This window comes from Festucalex cinctus, chromosome 7, assembly GCF_051991245.1.
Source record: "Festucalex cinctus isolate MCC-2025b chromosome 7, RoL_Fcin_1.0, whole genome shotgun sequence".
Lineage (NCBI taxonomy): Eukaryota > Metazoa > Chordata > Actinopteri > Syngnathiformes > Syngnathidae > Festucalex > Festucalex cinctus.
This window is the reverse complement of record NC_135417.1, coordinates 2,416,346-2,438,759: the sequence shown is the minus strand read 5'-3', so window position 1 is coordinate 2,438,759 and position 22,414 is coordinate 2,416,346. Positions and strand designations below refer to the sequence as shown.

The window sequence follows — 22,414 nt, the reverse complement described above, 5'->3', positions numbered from 1 at the left end:
AATGTCCGGTCATTGTTTACTTCTTCATAATTACTATTATACTATTGAACGCTAGCTCTAATTTGATACGCTAACCCAAGTTAGCCTAGCAATAGAAACCCTAGCAATAGTTTAAAAGCCTACTTTGAATTATTTTTTAATTTGTTTGTCGGTCGCTTCTGTTTTAGCATACAGTACATTCATAATTACATTACTGCTGAATGTTTGCACCTGTGTGCTTTTTGTCTGTTTGAAATACACGACAGCTATTATATATATTTTACACAAGTGGAGTTGTCAAGTCGCTCAAACAGTCAAGGCGAGACATGCCCATATAGTCCCTGTGTGTTATGAAACATTCACTCAAGGAGCGTGTGTAAAAAATTGTTCCCATCATTTGTCTCATAGTTACCAGTCAATCACAAACTGACATCATAAAAAGAAGCAGCTGTTAGCGACCAAAACATTCTGTAGCTCAAGGGCGTAAACGTATCACGTAACAAAAAAAAAGATGTTCAGGTGTGTATTTCCTTTTCCACGTCGTTCAATATCACGTTTCAGCTTACCAGTTGTTTATTTTCACTCATGTCTTGATTTAAAAAAAAAAAAAAAAAAAAAAAAAAGCAAAGCATATCACAATATCTGCAACAGTCTCAAGTGGTTCCAATCAGTTTTCCTACCGCACACATTCACTAGAAAAAACGTCAGATACAATCAAGTCCAAATCATGTAAAATATTACAATATAGACAATCTGTGCTGTCAGACATAAACAACCACTTCAATACCTTGCACAACCAATACAAAAAACAAAAAAAAAAGAATGATCATATTTCATTGACACTGTCACAGAGGTATTATTCAATATGTTGCGTAATATGATTATTACAGTTTGCAGTGATTTAAAACTGTCCCTGTCTTGGAGCTAAGTTATGATACAATAAATGTGCCTTCATCGCTTGTGGGGCCACACACGCACAGTAAATCAAACATTCATACAAAACATTCAATTGACAAACGTGAAAATAATATTAATGAGGCAAATATGATCACTAAAAGACATCACCAGACCAAAAATGCACAAATAAGGTATTCAACAGTACATCTGTGGTGCTTTTTTATGGTCACAATCATATCTGAGCATAGCAAATCCTAGTCATGTCCACATGCAATGTCTGAAGTCTGCATAGTCTAAATTTGCTTCAGCCATAATGCTAACATGAATTAAAAAGCATTGAATATAATCGTAACCTATTATCTGTTGCTGGATTATTTGCTAAGGTTTTTTGCACGTGTTTTGATGGCCACCCTCCGCGGCGGCGCCTCTTCCTCGATGCTGCGACTGGCCACCAGGTCCTGCAGCTGCAAGGCGCCCCCGCCGATGAAGCAGAAGGCCGGGCAGACGGGGGCCGAGCAGTCCACGTGGCCCCCCCACAGCACTCGTAAGGAGTGGGCGTCGTAGAAGGCCACGTTGCCCCGGTCGCAGTCCAAGCACACGCCCAGTCTGGGCGGCAGAGACGTCGTGTAAGGGTGGCCGGACTTGGAATTCGGCTGTTTGTGGGATCGGGGGAGGAGGATTTTGCCCATGCCCGTGGTGAGGAAGCAGAAGGCGGGCGAGTCCTGGGTTTCTTCCGCCTCGCTGTCATGGCCGCTGTCTGGGTCGTAGCTTTAGGATGGGGAGAAAATATTTGGTAAATATCCAGCCATTTTTTTCCCCATATTTGCGGTTTGGCACTCGCAGATTTGCAGATTTATTTTTCAGTTATTTTTTATTTTTTTTATAAATATTATTTCAAGTTTTTTTTTCCTATTTCCCCTTCCCCCGATTTTCATGGAAAATTTATAATGAATGTTTATCAGTGTTTTTTTTTTTTGAAGAAGAATTTTTCAGGGTTTAAAAAAATACACTCTACTGACTGTATATATTTTTTGTATTTTATTTTATTTTTTGTACTTTTGCTTTTTAAATTCAGTTGGCTTTAATTAGTTTTTATAGTGAGTTTGTTAGGTGGTTGTTGCTTCCCCGCCCCCCAAAATAATCCTTCATTTTAGTGTAGTTTTTATTAGTTTTAGTATTAGTTTTTTTTTTTATACATTATAACGTCACCCTCTTAAAATAATTGTCCGTTATTTTTTGGAAAAAATAAAAATAAATAAATAAATAAATAAAATAAAAATAATATATAAATAAATAAATAAATAAATAAATAAATAAATAAATAAATAAATAAAATTGCCTAAATCTCTGGTTCAATTTTTTTGTTTTTCCTGAAAAATCTGGAGGAATAAAATGACTTAAGCGATTTTTTTTTTAAGAAGGGGTCGATATGGAATATTTGTCAATTTTAAGATAAAAAACATTGATTAGTTTTTATAATGGGTTTGTTTTGTTGCTTCCCCCTCCCCCCCCAAAAAATCTTAATTTTAGTCGTTTTTATTAGTTTTAGTGTTAGTTAGTTTTTTTTAATACTGCATATTGTCACCCTCTTAAAATAATTGCACAAGTCATTTTTTGAAAAAAATAAATAAATAAATTGTCAATCATGATGCCATATTTAAGGTTCTCACCGTGGACTGGCCATATCTTGTGGCTGATGGAACCACTCTTGAAGCTTCGACTCCTGTCCGACTCCAACCTTAAAAAAAAAAAAAAAAAAAAATGTCCAACGGTCCTTGAACGCTTCAAATTGTTGCACTCTCTACCTTGATCAAGTAGGAGCCGGGCTCCACCGAGCACGCCCAGTAGTGCCGCCCTTGCGAGACGGCCAGGTCGGCCACCAGGAGGTCGGCGGTCAGGTGACAGGAGGTGAGCGCGCGGTCGGCGACCTTCAGCAGCGAGAGGCCCGGCACGCTGCGGGCGTACGTCTGACCCTTGCCCAGCGCCAGCCTGTCGGAATGCAAGCCCCAGCGAGAGTCCAGGGAGAAAGACAGCACTGGCGGGAAAGAGAAGAACAGAGGGCAGAGGGCATAACAGGGACGGGAAGACAGGAAGTGGAATTCTCAAGCTGAACATACAGTGGAGAGAACAACAGGAAAGCACAAAAAGAAGGAGTATGTGAAGGAAGGAGCAGGGAATGTGGAGGGGAAATATTTATTTAATTTAATAATTTGTGAAAGAGTATCAAATCTTAAATGGGAAGTCAACCTTACACATTTCTTGACAATATATATGTGACCTCACTAGTCTAAACATAACATTTTTATTAATATTACATATATGGAATGTGAGTTATGTAGTAAAATGCAGCCGTTTCTATCCATCTCAGGAGGTGGCCATTTTGCAACTTCTTGTTGACTGAAGATGACCTCAATGTTGAGCTGTGATTCGTTCTTACCTAAGACCTGAGCAGCTGTTTTCACTCAGCAAGTGGCAAAATGGCCGCCTTCTGATATTGATAAAAGCTGCTGGATTTTGCTGCTTAACTCATATTCCAATAACGCAATATTAACCAGAATACCATATTTAGACTAGTATAGTAATATTATTGTCAAGAAATTATTATTTTTGGCTTTGTGATATTTTTTAATATACTGTAGTTGTTGCTTTTATTTTGAAGGATACAGGAAAAGGTCTCATAACCCGGTAGGAAATGGCGTAAGTAACCGACGTACCGCAATCGGCCATTAGTAGCGCCGTCTTCCAAGGTGAGGGGAAACGTGGATGTGGGGGGGAAAACAGCTAAAACTAAAGTTAAGAAGTAATTTACCGAACGATTCTTTAACACCTGTTTGAGAAGGGAACGAGGTTCGTATTAGAGTTATGTTTGTTGTTTAACTAATGTCGCTATATTTCACGTTTGTTTGATACTTTGATTTACTGCATAGCAAAACATTACCCTTTTCATCCACTAGAGTGTGCTAACGCACCTTTGTAAATATCTAGCAACGCTATGCCTCAAGATTCTGTTTTAGCTATTCAGAATCTATTTTTGTATGGTTTATTTTTGTTTTAAGGTATTTACAAAGGCAAAGGTTAAGGTTAAATGTTTATATACAATGTCAGTTGTATTCAAAGAAGAGACTGTCAAGGCTATAAAACGTAATAATTTAAAGCAATTCACTTATAGTATATAGCTTAAATATGGTAAAAGTATACACAAAACATACCTTTTGAGTTATTCATGGCATTTTTTGTTTATTTTGAATTGTAGCTGCACACTAAAGGAAGGTTTAATAAAAGTTTGTGAACCATCAGTTGGAGAGACCACCTTAATTTCAACCGAGGATGCGACAATCTTCGTTTTAGTTTGTTTTAATGTTGGCATTAAATGTAAAAGATATAAAATAGCATTTACCAGGAGCCGGTGGCGTGTGAAGGTACACCTCCTCGCTATAGTCTCCAAATCCGGCCTTGTTGCATCCTCGCACCCTCATCACGTAAACGCTGTCTATCTCTAGTTGGTCCACGATGGCGCTGGTGCCTTGCACTTCGTCCAGTCTCCGCCACGTCGTCGAGGCGTTGGGGGATCGGGTCCCGCCCCACGTGTCTCCGGACGCCCCCGTCCGCCTTCGGTACTCGACGGAGAAGTGCCAGGCCGGGGCCGAGTCATGAGGGAGGCGCCAGCACAGGAAGAGCTGGTCGTACGCCAGCGTCTTCTGAGTGTCGATGACCGGGGCTAGAGGGGCTGCGAGGTGGGTCGGGGTCCCGATGACTTATTTTAATCTGCTTTAAATTATACTGTACATTCACTGATCACAACATTAAGTACACCTGCACGATCCAATGAGATGAGATTCTTTTATTTTACTTTGTTTTATTATTTTTAATTGCTCTGTATGTGTTATTTATTTATGTATGTATTTATTTATTTATTTTGCACTTTGTCTCAGCAGTGGATGTTTTTAAAATACTCTATAAATAAAGCTGAGCCAAGTTGAGAGTTGCAGAGTAAATAAAAATAAATACAATTGAAAATGTTTTACCGTAATTGATGCTAGTTGCGTAAGTGTAAATACCCTTCACACCACAATAACAAAAATGTTGCCAAATGAGTGCCTCTCTGTTCACAAATTGGCCATCATTACCTTTGTAAAGTTGATACTATTGGATATGCTTATGTGTACCGAATGAAGTGGCCCGTGCAGGACCTACCACGTATGAACTCCAATCCGTTGATGAGCTTGATCTCTTTTGTTGCATCCAGGTGAAAGTGTCTGAATGAGGGATCAGCAGACAGCGAGAAGCACTGCAGGTTTGTGATGGCCTTCACCAGCCTGTCCAGGGAGATTCAAACAATCACATTTGGTGAGTTTAAAAAAAAAAGAGCAAATGTAAAGACAACCTGTTGTGAGTGACTCTGGCTGCCTGCACGAAACACGGCTGGTCGTTCTCCTTGAGGAGCTCGTGAGTGTAGGCCATCATGCCGGCGTGCTCCAGCATGTCGCGCCTGGCCGACACTTGGCCAGACAGCGACTCCTCCCTGCGGCCACGCGAGCCCTCCAGGGCCACGGACAAGACCCCGTGACGCTCGGCGATGGACGCGGCCAGATCCTGCATGCAGCGGCTCAGGTGGTGGAGAGCGACAGCACTGTTGGCCTGCGCGCAAATATACAAGTGGCAACTCTAAGAATGGATGCCAGGACATTTAGCTAAAAAAGAAGGTATTAGCTTAGCATATGCTAACTATTGGGACATAACTAGTTAAGAATAAGTCTCGTATTTATACACGTTTATTTGTAGTAATAAATGAATGTAGTAATAAAACAAAATAAAATTGTACAAAATAAAAATAAAACAAAATCAAAAACAAAATAAATCTAAAACAAAATAAAAAATACAACAAACTAAAACAAAACAAAAATAAATGAAAATAAAATAAACCAAAATAAAACAAAAAAAATAAATATAAAATAAAACAAAATAAATATAAAACAAAATAAAATAAAATACAACAAAATAAAAAAATGAAAATAAAACAAAACAAAATAAATATAAAACTAAATAAAACTAAAATTCAACAAAATAAAACAAAATAAGAAAAATAAAATACAACAAAATAAAACAAAACTAAAATAAAACAAAATAAAACTAAACTACATGAAAATAAAATAAAAAAATGAAACAAAACAAAATAAAATAGAACAAAATAATAATGAACAAAAAATAAAAACAAAACTAAATATAAGACAAAACAAAAATAAAATAAAATAAAAATACAACAAAATAAAATAAATGAAATTAAAACAAAAAACTAACATAAAACACAACAAAATAAAAATAAAATACAACAAAATCAAACAAAACTAAAATAAAACAAAATAAAATAAAAAATAAATCTGACCTCCATCTGTTTAATGGTCCCCTCCAGCTGTGTGATCTGACTCTGTATGGTTTCCTGATTGGCCAGGATGTAGTTCACTTCCTTGGTCAGCTGATCCTGTAAGAATAGCAAGCAAAGTTGAAACTATGAGGCTGGTACCATAAAAAAAAAAAGTCAACAAATCATCAGCAGATGCGAGGCACCTTGAGGGCCTGGTAGGCTTGTGTCACCGGCAACACTTTGTGGCCATGGTGGATGCGCCGAAGCTTACACAACGGGCACAGCAACCTGCGGCAGGTGCAGCAGTACCACTGCAGACGCTCCTGCTCGTGCTCCGTGCACGTCAGCACCTTGAGGGGGAAAAACATTAGATGCAACGGAAACTATCTCGTGGATGAAACGAGAAGAGAGATAAAAACCTTTGGGCGAAAGTTGTTTGTGGGGAGGATGTGCTCGTGTTGGGCTCGGGGGGTCCCCCAGGGGTGGTAGAGTTTGAAACATTCATTGCAGAAGTTGGCTTTGCAGTCGGCGCAGCCCTTGGTGGCCTCCAGAGATTGCGGAGGCTTGCAGAAAGCGCACATGATGGCTATGCTGCCCAGACTCAGCGTGTGCCTGTACCTGGCATACAAGAATTTACTGTCATGTTGTGCGTGCAGAGTACAGTACTGTAATGGAAATTTACCAGGACAGATGTGGTCAGGTAAATGAAATGAGAAAAAAAAAATGTAAATGTGCTTCTCAAAAAAATAGAATAAAGATTCTCAAAGTGTGGTTGAATTAAATACATATAAAATTTAAAATAGTAAATACAATCAAATATAGTAGACTGCAGCTTGCAGGTAGACATACAATTTAACTTTTTTTTTTTTTTCTTTTTTTTTTTTTAATCCAGTGTTGTACATGCTTTACATTCTGTGTTTTTTTTTTGTTTGTTTTTAATCCAGTGTTGTACATGCTTTACATTCGGTGCATCAGTCTAAAAGTTCACATTTTGCTACAATGGGAAAATATCTCAAGAACAAATTTGTCATTAAAAATAGGCTAAAATGATCCTAAAATGTCTGCTTCAAACCAAAATTGAAAACTTTTTTTGCTGCCTTGCTCCTTCCACATCCAATGACAAAAACGCTAAGCCGTTACTATTAACTCTTTGACCGCCAAAAACGATTAATAACGTTTAGTAAAATCACGATGTATGCCGCCATAAACGTTAAATAGCGTCAACTACGTTTTGTTTTTTTAATCAATGGCCAGTGCAACGTCTAAGTGCAGCGATCAATGAGTCAATGAGTTGTGAAATCAAAAACACCCACTAACTATGGCCAGCAGGTGGCAGAACACAATATTCTGTTTGCCTTGAAAGATGAGTTAAAATGTTTGAAATTGGCTGGCACTGTGGGGGTTGTTTTTTGACGTGTGTCAGTAAAAGAGTTCATCAAAATAAAACATTTTTTAAGCATAGTTCAATTGTATTTAACTTTCAAATGCAGTCAAATAGATTTAATCTTACATTCAAATACAATTTTACTTTTACTGTCATGTGTGATAATTTTTTATTGAATCGTTATTCAAGAACATTTTCCTTTCCAATATTTAAGCAGTGTTGATAACCAAACTGTATATCATGTTACAGATGCTTAAAATGCTTTTAAGAATACATTGGCTCATCTTTGACAAACACTTGGGCTTACAACAGTATTTAAATATTGAAAAAAATTGAAAACCACTGAATTAGAAAAGCATGGAAAACTGAATTTCTTTCAGTAGTTCTATTTTTTTTTTTAATAAAAACATAGGATATTATATAGATTGACTAAATATCGTAATATAGTTCATTGTATTTCTTAGACTGTTGATATTAAAGCTTACAGTGAGCAAAAACTCTAATTTTACCATCTCAAAAAATTACAATATTACACAAGAAACACTCAAAATGTTTTTAATACAGAAATTAGGTCATAATTTGCCTTATGTTTAATAATTATGTACAATATAGTATTGAAATAAATGAACCTATTATAGTAATTTATTGAAATTCACCAATATATCTATTTTAATATAATAAATAAACGTTGAGTAAAAGTCTGACAGCAGACGCCATTTTAGTTTTAGGATCTAGTAAACTGCATGTCTGGTCAAAACGAAACCACCCTTGCCGTTTCCCAAGTGTTGTATTCCAGTTACCTTTCCACAATGCGCTCCAGAGTGAGGTTGCGGGGACAGTCGCTCAGGCCTCTCTCGCCCAGCTCCACATCCTCCTGACAGGAAGGACACGGGAACAGCATGGGGGGAGGGGCCGTGTCCTTACGCCGCCGCCCGGGGTACGTGCTGCATGCTTGGGGGAGGAGGAAAGCAGGTGGAATATGTGCGTAACAGTGTCAATGGAACCGACTATTTACATATACAGCGCATACATCGCTATAAGTAGATAGTTTTCAGTCACATGATTAGTATTTGTTTGCCAATTTGGCAGGTGAAATTGGAAGGATTCTCTATTCAAGCACTTAAAACAAAATTTATCTCTGTCATTATATCATAAAACACATTTGAACAGGGGTGTGTAAACTTTTTATACCTTCTCTATTTCAACTCAGCCATATTTTGGAACTTTTTCTTGATGCTTATTCCAAAAGAAAGACTGACCTCATGGTGATCTCACACAAAACACGTGACATCATCTCTCAGCACTTCATTTTGGAACGTTCCCTTTCCATAATATAAATATTGTCACTCATGACTCACATACATGCTGACATCACCATCACAACACTGAAAGCACACGGTCGTCTTCCCTTACCGGTTCTGAGGACGCGCTCCAGGTGGTCCGGGGTCCTAGGCGTGGGTCTGCGGGGCTGTCGCGGGGAGCGGCTGTTGGGCGTGGAGGCTGGCGAACGCGGCTCTGGGGGGAGGTCAGGCGGAGGGAAGCCCCTCTGTACCAACACGTCGGCCGCACACATTAAGCACACGCTGTGCTGGCACGGCAGCAGGATGGGCTGCTTCACCATGTCGTCGCACACGGGACAACGCAGCTCCCGCTCCATGCTCTTCATGTTGGACTGGAATGAGAAAAATATATTATCATTCAAATAAATATGGCGCATTTAATTTCTATCATAAGCACCAGCTAGAAGCAGCATCCCGTTTCTATGACAACATGCATCATCTCTGATTTCAGCTTCCTGCTATCTGCTATGTTTAAACATATTTCTCTCACGTTTGGACTCACATATGAATTTTTATATCTATAAGAAACCTTAAAATAGCAATTGGTGACTAAAAACAAGGCTAGCTGCATGTCCAATTGAAGCTATTCTAAGGTGAAATGTCATAACGTAGCGATGAATGTGTACGTTTCTTGAGGGAATAAAAAGCATGAGAGGATTTTTATTATTATTATTATTATTTTACTCACGCTGATACGAAGCAAGGCGTCCATGATGGAAGTGAAGCTTTTGAATTCCGTGTCGGCCATGACTGCACGAAGCAAAGCCGGTGCCAGGTAGCCCTTTTACGTATATGCTAACCAGGTAGGCCTGCGCAGCCTACTGACGTGCTGCTATGAGCGACCACACTGCCATGTACTCTGCTGCTGGTGATGTAGCAAAGGGGAAATGGGATGGGAAACGTTGCTGGGAGGGGGAGTCGCGGGGGGCGTCTCGTCTCGAGGCTTCAATCAGCTCCTTTGTTCAAACGATATATATGTATTTTTTTGTGAGGTTGCATCGATTATTATTAGCATTATTAATGTTGTTGTTGTTGCTGTTATTATTTCGGTATATTAATGCTACATGCATTCGAGTTTTGTGCTAAAAATACATTTATAACCGCTGTCCTTTTTTTCTTTTTTTTTTTCTTTTTTACAATTTTATTAATAACGATGTTAAATGTTTGTTTGTTTGTTTTTTGTTTTTTTAATCCCGTGGCCTAGTTTCTTTTGCTGCCAACAGGCGGCAGCATTGTCGCAAGAATGAAGAGAAAACTCGTTCCTCACCATTGTCGTCCGGTCGGAACTTTTGTTAATACGAAATTTCGGTTGGTGTTTCTTTCGGTTGGTAATCAACAACGTACCTATCACACAGTTGCTGTAGCAACCGATGTTATTCGAACGGGTTGAACATGCAAAACGCGGCGACTGACTGAATTTTTGTGTATTTTTCTAGACTAGTGTGCTACTTTACACGGTGAATTTAACTGGTTAGTTGAAAATGTATTGCATGTTGTGTGATTTTGTTGACTAACAATCGCTAAATGTTAGCAACTAATCCACGCTGCTGGTGTATTTGTTGTGTGCTGTGAATGCCTCATCGCGTCTATTTGTATGGCATATTATGACAACAAATATAGTAAATAATAGCTTTTTCGTATTTTGTTGGGAAATATTAAAACATAAATGTTTGGTTTAATTTCAAACCGGTAGCAAGAAAGTTAAGATGTCGGCTATCAGCAGCCTGGTCCCTGCACGGTTCCTGACCATCATTGCCCACCTTGTTATTGTCATCACCATCTTTTGGACGAGGGTGAGTTCATTTACGGTCGTTGTTATTTTTGTTAAAACATTGCGACCCTTTTTATTTTCAAGTCAGAAAAAAATACTCAGATTAAAATATGCAGCATGTCAGAATTAAAAAAAAAAAAAAATCAGATTAGATTGACACCAAGTATTTTGGGATTCACAGGAATATAACGTGAAGGCCTGCTTGCCTTTGGAGTTCACACAAGAGCAATACAACAGTGAGGACTTAAAGTAAGGACAAAGAGAAGAGTACACCGATATGCTTACATTATGTACTAATATTATTGTGTATTACAGGTTGGTGGTAGCTCTGTCTGTCACACTTGTGTTATTCGCCATCGAGCTAGCTGGCTTTTTCTCGGGAGTGTCCATGTTCAATGGCAGTCAAGGCCTTCTGTGTATCCTTTACCTACTTTTGAGATGATCAGAAATGTTTGAACACACAATGATGCACAAATGTGGAGGAAAAAGTGAACGCACCCTTGTTAAGACAGTTGAGCCTCCAACTTCCATCTTAATTAAACAAGGGTGTGTTCTATAGCGACTGTCACTGAAGCAAGATTAGCTATGGAGGAACTTAATTAATAATATCAATAAAATAAAATTAGTTCAGGATATGCACTTTATGCAGTGCTAAGTCTGCTAACTGTCATGAGTTGTACAGTAATTCCATGACTCCTGCACTAGCCACAGGGGCCCATGCCAGTGGCTCGGTGGCTCTGCTTTTCTTTCTATTTGAGCAGTGGGATTGCTACGTCTACTGGTGGATTCTTGCCTTCTGCAGGTCAGTTTGCCATAGTTTAAAAAAAAAAAAAGTTTTTTTGTTTTTTTTGTTTTTCCCTGACATACACATTACCAAGCACTGACGGTCCACTGCAGCGCATCCGTTTCCTTGTCTTACTTTGTGTTTGAGAAGTGGGAGTGCTGGACATACTGGATTATTTTTGCGCCCTGCAGGTTGGTGCACGTGTGCTGATTTATATTTATGAGTGTCATTTTCAGGGGATAGAGTAGGCTGAGACTGCAAATTAGAAAATAATATTTGTGACTCCATGTCATTCTCTGTGTTTTCTTTTAGTGTGCTGCCTGCCCTCATGGAGATTCTTCTGTTTATCGCTGTTTTTGGACTGTCAAAGAAGCCATTATGATGTACACGTGGATGAAGATTGAAAAGGGATTTGTTGTCAGCAATGTGCTAGTGGTTAGCATGGCTACTTCACAGTTGAGAGCTTCTGGATTAGAATATCATCTCGGGCCTGTCTGTCCAAAGCAAGCACAGGGAGTATGTCCCTCCTCATGCTCGCAAATGGGTACTGTGACTTAACTCCCATAGTCCAAAAACAGCCACATTGGGTTAGGTATAGCAGTGTTTTTTTTTTGTGTGTGTGTGGTTTATATATATATATATATATATATATATATATATATATATATATATATATATATATATATATATATATATATATATATATATATATATATATATATATATATATATATATTTATATATATATATATATATATATATATATATTTATATATATATATATATATATATTTATATATATATATATATATATATATATATATATTTATATATATATATATATATATATATATATATATATATATATATATATATATATATATATATATATATATTTATATATATATATATATATATATATATATATATATATATATATATATATATATATATATATATATATATATATATATATATATAATTTTTGTTGGGTTAACAAAAAATAAATAAATAAATAAAAAATCCCCGATTCATTTCAGTGGGCGTCAGTTATGCAAGGATTTTCATTATTCACAGGCTGGCCCCACAAATAACGGGGGTCCTCAGTATTGTTTTTTTTTTAATTGTGTGATCGAACTCTGTCAATGCAGCTGAAAAACGTTTAGTAGAAATGTAAAATAATACATATATTTTGAAAAAAAGAAAATAAAAACACATTTGACTCATTTGTTTCAATATTTACCATAATCATTACCTTTTTTTTTCTTCTAGGAGAAAATTATTATTGCTGTTTATGTATTATTTTAATGCATTCCATTATTTTTGTTTTACTTATTTTTTATTTGATGTATTTTAACACAATGCTTTTTGTCGCTAGTATTATTTTAGACTTACATTTTATTTTTGTTACTAAGAGCTTTATAAGATCTCCATATATTCTTTTTATTTATTTATTTTATGTATTTATTTTACTGATAATTGATTTATTTTTTAAATTGCTATTATATTTTTATAGCTCGACAAACATGTCTGTGACCACTTTGTAATAATTTCCGGGTGAAAGTTCCTTCGGTTCCTATTCGGCTATTTCGGCGAAGTTAAATTGGGCCTTTAAAAAGAAATAAACATATAACCACAATTACGAGCAGTTAACTTGGAACCATGGGTATGTATTACACGCTTACTGATAATTTATCTATGGTGCTTTAGTGTATATTCAGACGTCCAGCACAATTACTCTGCTCGAGTAGCTAGCTTGTCCAGCTAACTGGTGAGCTAACTAGCACCGATTTATAACAACATTAGCTCTAAATGTTTGATCGATTGCAGTAATAAGCTGAATTCTAAATGATAAACCTTTTGTTTACGTCACTACTGGCTACGTTGTTGCTTGTATGTGTTGACTTGACGTTAGCATTAGCTTAGCATGTGCAATGTCTGCTTGAATACTGACGTGTCATTAGGGCATCAGGCGTTAAGTTTAATTTTGAAATGGAAGCTTGGCCATTAATTGAAATAGTAGTAAGTCATTCTGAAAGTGGCAATAGTTGTTTACTGTACTGTCAATTTAAAGCGAACAACAATCTTGTGCAGAAGAGTTAATTAAGCGAGAAAAGGCTGAATATACGTTTATGAAAATAAATCATTTTCGTATGTGGTGCAGATATTCTGTGTACAATGTGTTACAACTTATGCGTTTAGAATCTGAATTAATAAACGTGATTCATAGTTTTTCCGGGGGGTTTTTCTTTTCATTTGTACCTTCTGTCGGTTTAGTTCTCTGATATGAATCTATCTCAGACTAAAAATATGCATTCTTGTATCGTCAGCGCTGTTAATTCGCCGAAAGCTATTTTAGGGAGGAGTAACTGATTTAGTATGTTCTGTAGATATTCACAAATAAATATGACATAACATCTTGTACATTTTCTACATATCAAAATTTCAGAATAGTTTTTAAGATATATTAATCGTAAAATGGATTGACTATTTAAGAATGTCAACATTGCGTTATACAAAGAATATTATTCAATATGTCGCGAAAGGAGCAAACGAGCAGACTAAACTGACTTTTTTTTGTTTTTTTTGTGTGTCCTGGCAGCAGTGAACACGGGCACGTCTCTGGTGTTTTCCAGCCTGCTGTCGGTGTTGGTGTTTGCCGGCATGCAGATGTTCAGTAAGCAGCTGGCATCCACCGAGTGGCTCACCATCTTGGGGGGCTTCCTGGGCTCTGTCCTCTTCATCTGCTCCCTCACTGTATCCTCTTGCGTCCACGGGACTGATCACTTGACTTTGGATCACTCGATTACGTAACCTTCTCTTTTACGAATGGTTCGCCTTGATTCAGTTTCTTCAGGCATTTAGTAATCTGGAAAATCTGTTTTTTGGGAAGGGGTTCCAAGCCAAGATCTTCCCAGAAAGTACGTTTTTGCAAGATGAATTTATACTTACATACTTATACTGACATATAAATCAACAAATAGTCTTCAATGATGTAATATACACAGTATGCAAGGAATGTGGGAGGAAACAAACCCACATCTGAACCAGGACTTTTCGACTGTGATCGTAATGTTCTCTGCTTGAACAACATTGTTGAACTTTCAGTTCTGCTGTGCCTGTGCCTGTCGCTGTTTGCATCCGGTCTGGTTCATCGCGTGTGTGTCACCACATGGTCAGTCTTCTCCTCACTTGACTCCCCTCCACACGTACTTCTCTCTTTTTTTCACCCCGTAATCCGTCAACATTCTCTCCTCGCAGCTTGATCTTCTCCCTCTTCGCCCTGTACTACATCAACAAAATATCCGCCGCCCTCTACCAGGCGGCCGCTCCCACGGCGGTTCCAGCCAAGATGGCTACCAAGGGCAAGAGGAAGAACTGATAAAAGAACGGGTGAACGAAAACAGATGAAACTTTCATCGGATAGCTCCACATTCCATTAAAGAGATTACTGCACCGCATTCAGTCACTATTCATACGACACAAATCATTTTGTAATTAAATTCCAGAAAAACATTGAATGCGTCTTGTCTCATTCTGTGTGATAGCCAGGTCTGACGTCGTGTCACAAATCTGTCTAATGAAAAGCACATACCTCCCAGTTTATAAGGAAGCACCAGTGCTAAAATAAATTAATGGAGCTGACATCACATCTGGCTTTTGCTGATAAGATGGTGGAACTTCCTGGAGCTTATCCCCCCCCCCCCCCCATTTATTTTAGTGTTGTTCCGATGCCGATACTGGTATCGGCAGAGGTGCCGATACTGCATTGAAACCGTGGTATCGGTGAGTACTCACAAGTAACATGCCGATACCATTAATTCCAACACTAATATAGGATTTTGGATGCAGCATCTCGTGTCTTCCTCATGCACAACATTCACTGATATGTGACATGTTCACTGCATGCCGATCCAAGATATCCTATTGGTCCTTGAAAGCTCTGAACCAATGGCAGGACAGCTTTTTCATGTTGAGGGAAAAAAAGCCTAGGTATCGGTATCGGCCGATACTGTAAAGTTGGGTATTGGAATCTGTATCGGGGGCCAAAAAACGGTATCAGAATAACACTAATTTATATTATGTTGAAAATCAACATTTTTACTTGTTACTTCCTGTTGATTTAACATGTTCAGATATTTTTGTCTATGCTCAACATTTTGGTTGTTAACCTCAACTTGTGTGACTCATTTAATGTTTAATTTTCAGCTGCTGGACTTGATGATTCATAGTAACAGTAGGGGAATCTACGGCCTACGTTAGTAATGCTGAGAACAAAAAAAAAAAAAAAAAAAACAGATTAACTGTTACAAAAATAAAAAGTAATATAATAGCAGAGGGATCAAAAATTATAATATACTTTACACACCCTATTTTGGCCGGAATCTGTTTTTATGGGCCATGTCACATATGAATCCCACTGAAGTTTTAGGCAGGACATGCCCTACTGTAATTTGATACTACATCCTGGCAGGAAAGTAAAGTGTGACGTATGAATTATACTGCCACCAGGTGGCCAAGGCGCGCACAACAGAAAGAGCATCGTAAAGAGTGTAACAAAAACGGTTTAATTCCGGTTTAATGTGATACCGGGTGTGTCGTACTGTATATTTTTATAATGTATAATATTACAAAGTGTTGATTTAATTAAAAATAAATTGCAAAATGTATTGTTTTATGGCATTTCAATTTATTTCAATGGAGGACAATAATTTGAGATACAAGTGATTTGTGTTATGAGTGTGACAAAAAACGGATTAAACTCGTATATCAAAACACCGCTGTACATGGTATGAGAAGTTTCAGAAACTGGGTGAAAAGTTTAGACACACCCTCTCATTCAACAACCTGAGAAAGTGTATGGAAACTTTGAAACTATGTAAGCCTCTCGTGCTGTATGCAAGAATGCTGATTATAGAGTGTAACTTTCCCTCTAAGCTTCAATAGGAAAAAGTCTTTGTGGTTTTGATATTCGGGGGTGCGGGGGGGAAAAAAAATCATTTGGGGAGTTGAAATGGGTGTGTCGTGTGTAGACTACTGAGGCATGAGCACATTATTTGCTTCAACTCCCTCCCACTTCGTATTTCTTCATCTCCCTCCCGCCTCCTCGTCCCGGGCGTTGCCCGGCTGACTATATAAACGCCAATAAACTCAGAGTGAACTCCTGCTTTTCTCTCAAAGCCATCTTGCTCACTTCAGCCTCCTCCTCGCCTGGTAAGTTTCCGTTTCTTCATTTGACACGTTTTTGGCCAGATTGCGCTCATTTTACGCATGCATGCCAAAAGGTGTAGTTCATAGAAACTTGGAGAAAAAAAAAAAAAACATACTTGTATAGGGTTAAACGCCAACTAAATGAGTTCGGGTGAAAGATTCAAACCATGACAGTTTTTTTTTTTTTTTTTTTTGGTCGTTTATTGTGAGTTTTACGCCAAATCTTGCATGATGGCCACTGGGTGTGTTTGCCATGCGTCATTGGGTGGTCTGCGGTTTGTGCGCACGCCACTTCTCTAAGGGACAAGCTGCTGCTGTTGCTGGCCCCTCTGCTTCCTGTCCTTTTGTTAAAAATGATTACATTATGCTCTTTGTATTCATTTTTACGACCTTTTTTGTCTCGCTGAAATCCAGTAGGAAAAAGGCGGATGTGGAGCAAAGAGCAGTATCCATGAGATAAGGATGTCCGTATGTTCTGGAACATTTGGCCTAATATTAAAAGAATTTGCTCTGAGTGCCAATGAAAGCAACACCCGTATCCTCCCTAAAGTGCTACACTGTTTGGTTTGGCTGCTGATGATATAATGAGCTGCTTGTCTTTGTTTGACCTTTTTAAAAAAATAAAATAAAATAAAAATAACCTGTACGCAGATCATGCTATCATAGTATGTCATGTGTTTTTATTTCTTACATAGACTAAAATTATTTTGTTTAATGATATACTGTCAATAAACAGTTGCACACAAATAAAATACGTTTTGAATTTAAATATAAAAATATTTGAATATGTAATTTAACAAATGAAACTACTTCATATTATGTCAATATTCGTGCAGGTTGATGCAAATAGAACTTAATCTTGTCATCAGGGGAATCCAGGTCCAGAAAGTTAAAAATCTGCCACAGATTGACTTTAGCCACAGGTGCTTCTACTTAATTGGCAGGTAAACAAGCTCATAGAAGCACCTGTGGCTAAAGTCAAACTGTTTCAGAGATTCTCACTCTGGGCCTGGATTCCCCCAAACCTGCTTAAAAAAAAAAATTATATTTCTATATATACATCTCGCTGTTAATAAATATAGCTGTTTGAATATAAACAAATATTAATTAAATAAAAAATGTGTGAACACTAGCTTCATATGATGAAGAGAGGTCTAAATATCCCAGTGTCTATGAATGAGATTTATCATTTCCTTAAAACACTAAATTATCAGCCACTTTTGTTAGTCATACATTTTTTCCATGGAACAAAATGGCTAAATAAGGGGTGGGGCCAAATATTGGGTAATGATGCAGTCGATATACAACACTCTCAAATATTGATATTGTCACTGTCCAATGTGACACCTTATGACAATAGTGACTTGTACATTCAGTATGTAAATCTCCCTATTACCCCAATTGACATCTATGAATTATTTTTTTTTTTTTAAGTTATCTCAGTCACTGCCAATACTACAGTTCCTGCCCTTTGTCCATTTGCAGCACCCACCTGTCTCTGCAGCCATGTCTGACTTGGAGAAATGCATGGAGAACCTCATTGTCATCTTCCACCGCTATGCCAAAGACGACGGCGATGGGAGGACACTGAGCAAAAAAGAACTGAAAAAACTGCTGGAGACAGAGTTGCCTACTTTCCTCAAGGTGAGAACACGAAAATGATCATACTGGATATTACTGACGAGCGTTTATAGGTCACAAAAAGCTGACCCGACTGGACAAAAGGCACATCTGTTCACCAGAAGTTTAAAATATTAATGGCTTGCGTTAGGTACCTAACAACAAAATTTGATAGTTAGTGTATTTGTGATATGTCACTGTTGTATAAAAGAGTGGCCAAAATACAGTTTTCTGCTCTCAATGGTCCCTGGTGGACTTCAGTAAAAAGTGTCTAATGCAGCATTAGCACACACATGAAATGTGAATTTTAACAATGCTAACAGATAGCATGCTAAAAACCTAAACGCATTCACAACGTTAATTCTGGAACATCTTTGACCTCAGTGGACTTATGTGCTAAAATACTGTTGTTCTAAAGTCCACTAAAAGGTAGAAAGCAAAAATGCTAACAGTTAATATGCTAACAAATACAGCAAGATAACGAGTGAGGTAGGGCAACCAATGCTAACTGCTAAAATGCTAACCTGTAACAGCTATGTTAACATAAAATAAACCAATAAGAATAAAAGTTAAGTTTTACTGCTAAGAATCTTAAAATGTTACTTTCCCTGTATACTTGGGTAAAGGTTTAATATCTATGGAACGGGTATATTCTATGGCCATTATTTCATACAGTAAAATTTGCTCAATAAGTCAACTAGCGTCCTGAATCAAATTGTGATATATTCCTCGAGCCAAGCATGACTGTTTCTTCCTCCACCCCCACTTTTTGTTTTTCCCAAGACTCAAAAGAACCCCAAAACGGTGGACTGCATCTTGCAGGACCTGGACCACAACAAAGACGACAAGCTGGACTTTGAAGAGTTTCTCCCGCTGGTCGCTGGCCTCTCCCTGGCCTGTGAGAAGTGTTACGTGCTTCACCAACGGAAGGGGAAACAATAGAGGAAACAGACACTTCTGTTCTTAGTCTGTTCCACGAGTATAAAAATGTTTTGACTGAATAGCAACTCGTCTCTGTCTGTATTCATATCATGAAAGGCTGTTTTTTGTATTTTTATCTTGCATGATTTGAACACATGGAAGCATTTTAGCTCAAAGACGTCCACCCTGTTCTTACTGCCTCTAAAACACTGTGATTGATAACCAAACAGTTGATAAAAAGAAAGGGGCCCAAGATTTATTTGGCACTACTGTCTGTTTTTTTTTTTCCCCTTAGAAGGATGTATGTTTTTCTCCTAACTACAAAGCTAACAAATGTACTGTATGTGAGTCATAATAACTTCCACAGCTGAAATAAAATGTTAACCAGCTAGCAGAATCGCTTCTCTTGTTTCTGAGCTAATGTTTGCATTGCTAGCTGTTGCTATGCAGAGTTTGATGGGGTCCAAAAAATGCTGGCATTCAAGCCAAATTTAAAAAAAAAAAAAAAACTTTAAGCAGCAATGATACAAATTACCTAATTTTATATCGATTGGTGACACTTTCCAGGGTCAGAGATCATCACGTGTGCTGTGGGAAATAAATCATTGATCTGAATATTACTGAGGTTGGATGACCCACGATCTGGCACCAAAGATTTGCAAGTGGTTTATATCACGCCCTTAGAACACTGCTTATTTGTATCAGAAGAATTCAAAATGTGATATGTTGCCATGACAACCTTGCCTGTGTGTATACACTGTCTGCACTGTTAGTCCACACCAGAAGACTGTCAAATCCCAACTAAAGGAAAGAACATAACTACACAAGTTGAATGCTAGCATATACATGATAGGAGAAACTTTAGCCCACAGATCTCAAACTCCAGTCCTCGAGGGCCACAGTCCTGCATGTTTTAGAGGATTCTCTCAAACACAGCTCATATGAGGATCATTATCAGGTTCCTGCAGGTCGTGCTGATGAATCAGGTGTGTTTGAGGACTACGGCCCTCGAGGACTGGAGTTTGAGACTTGTGCTAACCTATAATTAATAAATAAAAGTGTGAAGTGGATATGTAGTTTACATCTTTCTATATAGTGTCGTCATATTTCTAATAACTGAAATGCTAACATGCAAGCAGTTATTATGCAAACATATGACACAAATAGCAATTTGGAAACCTGTGCAAAAGCAGGTCAATAAAAGTTTTGTGCATGTGCTGTTGCCAGGTACTATTATTAAAGAATTGCTCTAATGTTAACAAGCTAACATGTTCCAGTAATCCAATACGGTTTTGTTTTTGTTTGGGGTTTTTTGTGGGGGTTTTTGCCCCAGCTTTGACTGGGCTGGGAAGCAAAAACTAAACACTGGATGGCAGCATAATACAGGGATGGGTAACCGAAATGATGTGCGTAACAAAATGTCATTTGAATGTTTATAATATGGACAAAATACGTGCATAATTCTGTTTTTGTAATTAAAACTGGCAATATATATATATATATATATATATATATATATATATATATATATATATATATATATATATATATATATATATATATATATATATGTGTGTGTGTGTGTGTGTGTGTGTGTGTTTCATGCTCAATGGATGTTAATAATAATAATAATAATAATAAGCAATACAGACAACTGTGATTTTTTTTTAATTATTACTATTATTATTCCTGTGCCAAATCAGCATTCAAGGACCGCACCAAATTATTGACTAAACCATTATTAAATGCAAGAACTCCTTTTGTGATTCCCAAAACAAAAATCAACTCACTACATTTTTTAAATACTACTGAGATATGTTTGTCCTGCTTGTCATTCCAAATCCACAAAAAAAAAAAGTAATTAGCCTATGCCTACTCATGTTGTAGTATTGCCCCCCGCGACCCTTGTTGTAGTATTGGTCAATGTAGAGTATGCATTCTCTGTGAGTATTTATCACAACCACACACTTTTATAGTCACATGCCATTATGAATAGCCTGAGACCTTGAAAATTGTTCGAGAGGGGTATATAGCTTTGCTCAGGGGGTGAGGATGTGCTTTGGGTCATAAAGCTACATTTAAATCTTGCTAGCAGTACTTTTAACCCACAGACACTCCCTTTTCAGTTTGTTTTCTTTCACATTTTGTGACTCATTCACCAAGCACTCAGACACGCCAGGACCAGTAAAACCCGTCTGGGCAATGTGAACAGCGTATCAGTCATTGTCTGCATGTGAGAGTGACTTTGAGAGTCAGGCTGTGTTGTTTGCAGTATACGAGGATATCCGCTTCGCTGTACATACCGTGAGTTTCTATTTATCTGTATGTCTCTGTGTCTGTCTGTCTAGCTATCTAGCTAGCTAGCTAGCTTGCTATCTATCTATCTAGCTAGCTTGGTTGCTAGCTAGCTATCTATCTAGCTTGCTTGCTAGCTATCTATCTAGCTGTCTGTCTAGGTATCTATCTATCTAGCTAGCTAGCTATCTAGCTTGCTAGCTATCTAGCTAGCTAGCTAGCTTGCTAGCTATCTAGCTAGCTGTCTGACCTGTTTCTGTGCAACAGGAACAGACATTTTAGTCTTCCCGAGTAGCCATGGGTGAGCTGGACCAGGTCATCGAACAATGCGTGGAGATCTTTGTGAAGAACTGTGGCGAGGACAGCGACTGTTTGAACGCGAAGGAGTTTAAAGGAATGATGGAAAAAGAGGTCACTGCCTCTAATTATAAGGTACTTTAAAAAAAAAAAAAGTGCTCAGGATATGGTCCCATGTTGCGTCAGTGCAGTAGTCGCTTGAAATTTCAATTTCTTTTGCAGGGGAAACTTTTGAAGGGAGATCTCACTGAGGCCTTTGACAGGTTGGACAAAAACAAAGATGAAGAAATCAACATCCAGGAGTACTCCAGATTAATTTCGATACTGATAAAAGCTTACTACCGCAAAAAATATAACCGCGGTGGCAAGGGAGGCCGGGGCGCCAAACGGGGTGGTAAGGGAGAGGGCGCCGAAGAAGATTAGCGCTTTACTGAGGAAGTCTTCCATGTGTTTGTTCTGTATTTCTGTCAGTGATACTTTTCAAGCATTTTCAGTACAACCTTGGAATTTATTAATTAAAATAAATAAAGACTGATCTTTTCAAACATTTTAA

The 22,414-nt window shown here is 37.7% G+C and overlaps 5 protein-coding genes across 7 annotated transcripts; 4 read left to right on the top strand and 1 right to left on the bottom strand.

Moving 5' to 3' along the window:
* Window positions 1-505: 505 nt before the first annotated feature.
* On the bottom strand, window positions 506-9,883 carry trim46a (tripartite motif containing 46a). 2 transcript variants are annotated; one of them, XM_077527481.1, is made up of 12 exons: window positions 9,651-9,882; window positions 9,036-9,294; window positions 8,423-8,573; window positions 6,658-6,856; window positions 6,442-6,588; window positions 6,260-6,355; window positions 5,261-5,514; window positions 5,071-5,192; window positions 4,274-4,603; window positions 2,682-2,911; window positions 2,547-2,614; window positions 506-1,644 (listed from the first exon to the last, which is right to left on the bottom strand). In XM_077527481.1, exons 1-12 carry the CDS (start codon window positions 9,708-9,710, stop codon window positions 1,248-1,250), a joined length of 2,313 nt encoding a protein of 770 aa, XP_077383607.1. In that variant the 5' UTR covers window positions 9,711-9,882; the 3' UTR covers window positions 506-1,247. The 2 variants fall into 2 exon arrangements, with proteins under 2 accessions (XP_077383607.1, XP_077383608.1); XM_077527482.1 differs by lacking the exons at window positions 506-1,644; window positions 2,547-2,614 and having other exon boundaries at window positions 2,837-2,983; window positions 9,651-9,883.
* A 9-nt stretch (window positions 9,884-9,892) lies between these two features.
* On the top strand, window positions 9,893-12,136 carry LOC144022572 (transmembrane protein 107-like). Of its 2 annotated transcripts, none has more exons than XM_077527484.1 (5): window positions 9,893-10,755; window positions 10,915-10,982; window positions 11,049-11,149; window positions 11,612-11,708; window positions 11,830-12,136. In XM_077527484.1, the coding sequence occupies exons 1-5, from the start codon at window positions 10,669-10,671 to the stop codon at window positions 11,897-11,899; spliced, it is 423 nt and encodes a 140-aa protein (XP_077383610.1). In that variant the 5' UTR covers window positions 9,893-10,668; the 3' UTR covers window positions 11,900-12,136. The 2 variants fall into 2 exon arrangements, with proteins under 2 accessions (XP_077383610.1, XP_077383609.1); XM_077527483.1 differs by lacking the exon at window positions 11,612-11,708 and adding an exon at window positions 11,439-11,535.
* Window positions 12,137-13,032: 896 nt separating this feature from the next.
* krtcap2 (keratinocyte associated protein 2) lies at window positions 13,033-15,038 on the top strand. Its single transcript, XM_077526961.1, has 5 exons — window positions 13,033-13,183; window positions 14,120-14,274; window positions 14,375-14,438; window positions 14,626-14,692; window positions 14,779-15,038. The coding sequence occupies exons 1-5, from the start codon at window positions 13,180-13,182 to the stop codon at window positions 14,897-14,899; spliced, it is 411 nt and encodes a 136-aa protein (XP_077383087.1). The 5' UTR covers window positions 13,033-13,179; the 3' UTR covers window positions 14,900-15,038.
* Window positions 15,039-16,564: 1,526 nt separating this feature from the next.
* LOC144022672 (protein S100-A1-like) lies at window positions 16,565-19,666 on the top strand. The gene is made up of 3 exons (XM_077527671.1): window positions 16,565-16,731; window positions 18,214-18,372; window positions 19,132-19,666. The coding sequence occupies exons 2-3, from the start codon at window positions 18,235-18,237 to the stop codon at window positions 19,288-19,290; spliced, it is 297 nt and encodes a 98-aa protein (XP_077383797.1). The 5' UTR covers window positions 16,565-16,731; window positions 18,214-18,234; the 3' UTR covers window positions 19,291-19,666.
* A 1,737-nt stretch (window positions 19,667-21,403) lies between these two features.
* Window positions 21,404-22,414, top strand: LOC144022671 (protein S100-A6-like). The gene is made up of 3 exons (XM_077527670.1): window positions 21,404-21,573; window positions 21,832-21,996; window positions 22,084-22,414. The coding sequence occupies exons 2-3, from the start codon at window positions 21,862-21,864 to the stop codon at window positions 22,282-22,284; spliced, it is 336 nt and encodes a 111-aa protein (XP_077383796.1). The 5' UTR covers window positions 21,404-21,573; window positions 21,832-21,861; the 3' UTR covers window positions 22,285-22,414.